Source organism: Phanerochaete carnosa (assembly GCF_000300595.1).
Source record: "Phanerochaete carnosa HHB-10118-sp unplaced genomic scaffold PHACAscaffold_13, whole genome shotgun sequence".
NCBI lineage: Eukaryota > Fungi > Basidiomycota > Agaricomycetes > Polyporales > Phanerochaetaceae > Phanerochaete > Phanerochaete carnosa.
Window position 1 is genome coordinate 460,919 of NW_006767640.1, and position 4,312 is coordinate 465,230.

The 4,312-nt window shown below is 52.6% G+C and overlaps 1 protein-coding gene across 1 annotated transcript; it reads right to left on the bottom strand.

The window, feature by feature from the left end:
• Nucleotides 1-488: 488 nt before the first annotated feature.
• On the bottom strand, nt 489-2,614 carry PHACADRAFT_166969 (uncharacterized protein; the record flags this gene model as incomplete). Its single annotated transcript, XM_007401607.1, has 9 exons — nt 489-605; nt 658-799; nt 850-1,055; nt 1,114-1,335; nt 1,384-1,542; nt 1,601-1,867; nt 1,917-2,044; nt 2,094-2,480; nt 2,539-2,614. The coding sequence occupies 9 exons, from the start codon at nt 2,612-2,614 to the stop codon at nt 489-491; spliced, it is 1,704 nt and encodes a 567-aa protein (XP_007401669.1).
• Between the last annotated feature and the right edge of the window lie 1,698 nt (nt 2,615-4,312).

Here is a 4,312-nt window from a genome sequence, read left to right on the forward strand (position 1 = left end):
ACTTTAGTGTGAACGACACGAGGCACGCGTGCGGCGCAAACTGCATGGACGCGGCGGACACCGGCACCGGCATGCACAGTCCAGTCTATCTGTTGCTATGGCTGACGAGAGGATAGTGAGTGGAACTGGTTTCTACCGGAGCTCGAGCGCTTTCGACAGGTTTATTTCCGCGACCTCTGACCATCCCAGAGCTCCGACAACCTTCGACGATGTAAGTGAGGCGTCGATGATGAACAAACGGAGAGTGCTCGCGCCTTGTCAGGGCCGTGAAGTCGACCAAGCTCTCTCGATATTTCCAGAGGGGAAATTCGTAGTATGCATCCAGTTGATCTCAGTTACAGGATACTGAGCCAGCAGAAAAAAGGTGCCGAGTTTTTAGTGGCTTATCATCGGGGTATGAAAAATCAACTGCCGGGCCCGGCTGCCTTGTAGTAGCCAGGAAGAAAATAGACAGATGCTAGACACGAACTACGACACGGCACATAAGCTCACTCCGAGAGTTTGCAAATATCCACCTGCACAGGCTTCCCACTAAGGATTTTGATGTTGGCGTACGTCCCCTTCGTTGCAAACGAGGGATTGACTGCCACGGTTTCGTCGACGGTCTATAGACTCGTTAACATCTCATTGCGGTGCGGATACTCGGCGCAGACACACCTTATGGAACTGCTTGAGCTTGCTTGGCAAAATAAGCACCAACGGGGCGGTATCTTCCGCTAGTTTTAACTTGCCCGAATGTGTGACATCAAGATTTACTTCATTTACGAGGTCGAGTGGCGGCGGGAATATTGGGTAGAAGCTGAATTGGGTGTATCAGCGCAAGTTCAGTGGCAGGAGTAGCAGACGTGCCTTCTTTGCTGAAGGACGTGCCTGCAAAGCTTCGCCATAGCGTCACTCGCAGGGGTTTCGTTCTCAGCAAGTGGCGCCGAGCTGATTTCTGACATGGGCTTGAAGAACTCTTCCTTGCGAAGATGAAAGAGTACGTCGACGCTTGAGACAGCGAAGGAAACACCATTGAGGGATAATTGGCTTGGATTAGGAATTGAGTATATTCTCTGCGAACAATCGAGATGTGAGTTCAAAGAAAAAGACATTGATACAGAGAACGCTCACGGGGTCATCAAAGACACTTGATGCAAGTTCAGCTTGCGGAAACACCGCGTAGTCGCTTATCAGATCGCGTACACTAGGCACAACTACGACCGACGTGCCGGGCAATGAGTCCAAGAGCTGCTGAAGTGGCTCCAGGATCATCGAGCGAAATTGCGCTATTGGCGGCTCGTCTACCTCACCGTTCTTCCATAATGCATGCATGCAGTCGATAAATGGTCCGACCTGGGGAATATATTAGCTCGCAATCTAGTTTTGCTCTGTGGTACGCACAATGATGATGATTTCAGGCTTCTCTGTCTTCCATTTTGCCAGCAGCAGTTTCCACGGCTCATAGCTCAAGTCCGCATCAGCCGTAAACGGTCCGCAAGCGACAGAAACAGAAAAGGAACCATTGCTTCCGAGAGCTGTCGGTGCGGGTAGTGAAGGGAGCTGATCATTGTCTTCACCATTAGTCTCCCCATGATGTACAAAATATGTCAAGGCTCACAGGTAGTACCTCCGTAACCGTAAACCATCCACCTCCACCGTTACTTCCACGAAGTGCTACTATCGCTCCAGGGAAGAACCCAACACCTCCAATGCCCTTCTTCGCGCCCTTCAGCCTAACATTCGGGTCGAGCCTCAGGGACACGCGTACACCTGAGCCCATGGATCGAGAAGCCTCGAGGGTGAGGGTAGCTTCGTTCAACTTCACGGCGCTTGCGGAGGTTGAGTCGGCGTCGAAGACGATGCGGCCTACGATGGTGGTTTCTTCCTGTAGGCCAATCTAGTCTATGCAACAAGTGATGAAATGTGGGACGTACCTCTGTACTCTTAGCAGGGTCCCCGAACTCCTCAATATTGTAGAACGATTGGACAAGCTCCGCAGTCTCTTCTATCTGGTCGTCTAGAGCCTCGCCGCGTTCCGAGATCTTCTGGTACATGTAGCGATCTGAGGGCGTTCAGCGCACGTATGCTGAACAAACCGAGAAAAAACCCACAGCGTTGTCCCATCGGCGGTATGTTCTGCAGATTCGGACACGACACAGTGACCTTGCTGGGTCCCGCCGCCATCCACTTCGCCTCCGGTACTCCCAACGAGCTCGAGCTGGGGAAAAGCTTCTGCTCTTTTGGCTCACTCTTGACTGCGACACGTCCAAATAAATTCATAGACATCTTGGCATTGAGATTTGCGCGACCAGCAGCGACGGCTTGTGCGTGCTTCTTCGCCTTCTTCGCATCGTCCTGGAGCTGGCTCTTGAGGGCATCTACCGCCTCTGCAGTCACACGCGGTCTTATGGATGAATGCCCAAGGCTCAAATACTTCGCTTCCCATTTGTAGAAGATGTCCTCTCCAGACAGGTTGTAGTTTCGGCAGAGGTCGACGACTGGGGACCATGCTCGGCATGAGACGAACAGCATTACTTGGACAAAGAGAATTCTTACGTTGATCGAGCAAAGATTCGTCATCGAGAAACACTCCAAACTTATCAGATAATAATTTGCGATTTACTGCGTCCATGTCGCATGCAGAGGATGGAGGGCGCGGTCGTGGTCGCGTCCTCTGAACACGCCAAGTCACGGTGTTATTCGTGACTACTTACGTCAGCAGACTGCCTCCACTCTACACGGCTTCGCCCTACACTATTTGGTCGGCCGCCGCCCGTTCGTGGCGGCTGTCATAGATTACTGAGGCCACTGTCGTTATCGCCGCTGCGGTTGTACAGGGTCACAGTTACCCCCTACCGCCGTTCAGGTCGAAACAGTACGTTTCGCATACCGGGACCAGTGACCATGATGGTACCCATGTATAGTATTAATAGCATATAGTGTGGACCGTCAGATCTTCATTATTCCATCGTGCATACATTTGTGACGTGGATATCTTTCTCTTAGGCCTATAACGCATTCTTGAAGAAGGGCGAGCACTTCATGGCGAAGGAACAGTACAGAAACGTCACATCAGGTCATATCGAACATGCTCAATGAATATTGACCTCAGAAAGGGGGCATATGGCAAGGTGATCTCTTAGCGGACGGTTTATCCTCTCCTGGGTCCACCGGCTGCCAATCTGGACCAAACGGAGAACCCGTCAGCGATAGCATCAGGGAAAAATGACTTTGCTACATAGTATTACGAAGCCAGTGTAGAAGTCGAAGCAGTCGGAGAATGGTCCCCCTTTCAGTAGCAAGCACCAAACACGTCCCTGCTCCGGAAGCACTCTCGTAGTAACCACTAGTCTCAGGAGCACTCTCGTAGCAACTCTGAGGTATAACTGTAGCTTGCCCCATGTAAGCAATATTGCACCTGGTATTGTAGCATTGATAACCAATCACCCATCTCATCATACAAGTATCATCAGAGCATTAATATTGAATAGCATATTAACTATTTTACAGGGCTGTATTTACACAGAATGTCTTGTACTACCACTTGAATGAGCATGGGCAAACATTACATTAGTATGTATCACCTTGGGCACACAGCTGGATGTGGCACACTGAGGTAGCACACGAGGACGGCGCCGGGCTGCGGTACTCCGGGGAAGAGCGCCGCGGGCAACACAAAGTCGGTGCCGGCAGCGGACACGTTCATGTGGTAGAAGAGCGCGAGTGCACGCACATGCGCCATCACCTGGTCGTAGACGGTGCAGCCACATGCGCCATCACCTGGTCGTAGACGGTGCAGCCACATGCGCGGCGCTGTAGTTGCTTTGCGAGCTGTCTATGCCGAGGTCAAGGACGCGGCTCCCATTCGCGCTCACGGGCGCCCCCGCTACAGCGAGCACCGCATAGAAATTCGTATTCGTGTTCGCGCTACCCACACTCGCACCGCACGCGACACCCGCCAGCAGCTTGAGCAGGTTGTACGATACGCCCAGCTTGTGCGTGCGCAGGTACGCACCTGAATAGCCAACGCTTGCCATCTGCAGCGCATAATCCACCATCCAGAGGCTGACAGCGAGCTTGTTGGACCCGGGGACCCCACCACAAGAGGCGGAATCAAACTCGTCCATCAGTAGGGGCTGCGCTGGTTGGACGGCGTCGAGATGATGGCCTGGAGGTCCAAGTGCCAACCCCGGTGAGCCTTTGTACACAGTACCTGTGCGAGCCGTGCTTACCACTTGCTCTCTGCCACTCACGTGCCCGTCTTCACCGCTCAATGATACGCCACTGAGCCTCTCGCTGGTATTCATGCTTGCTGTTCGATGACGGGCGC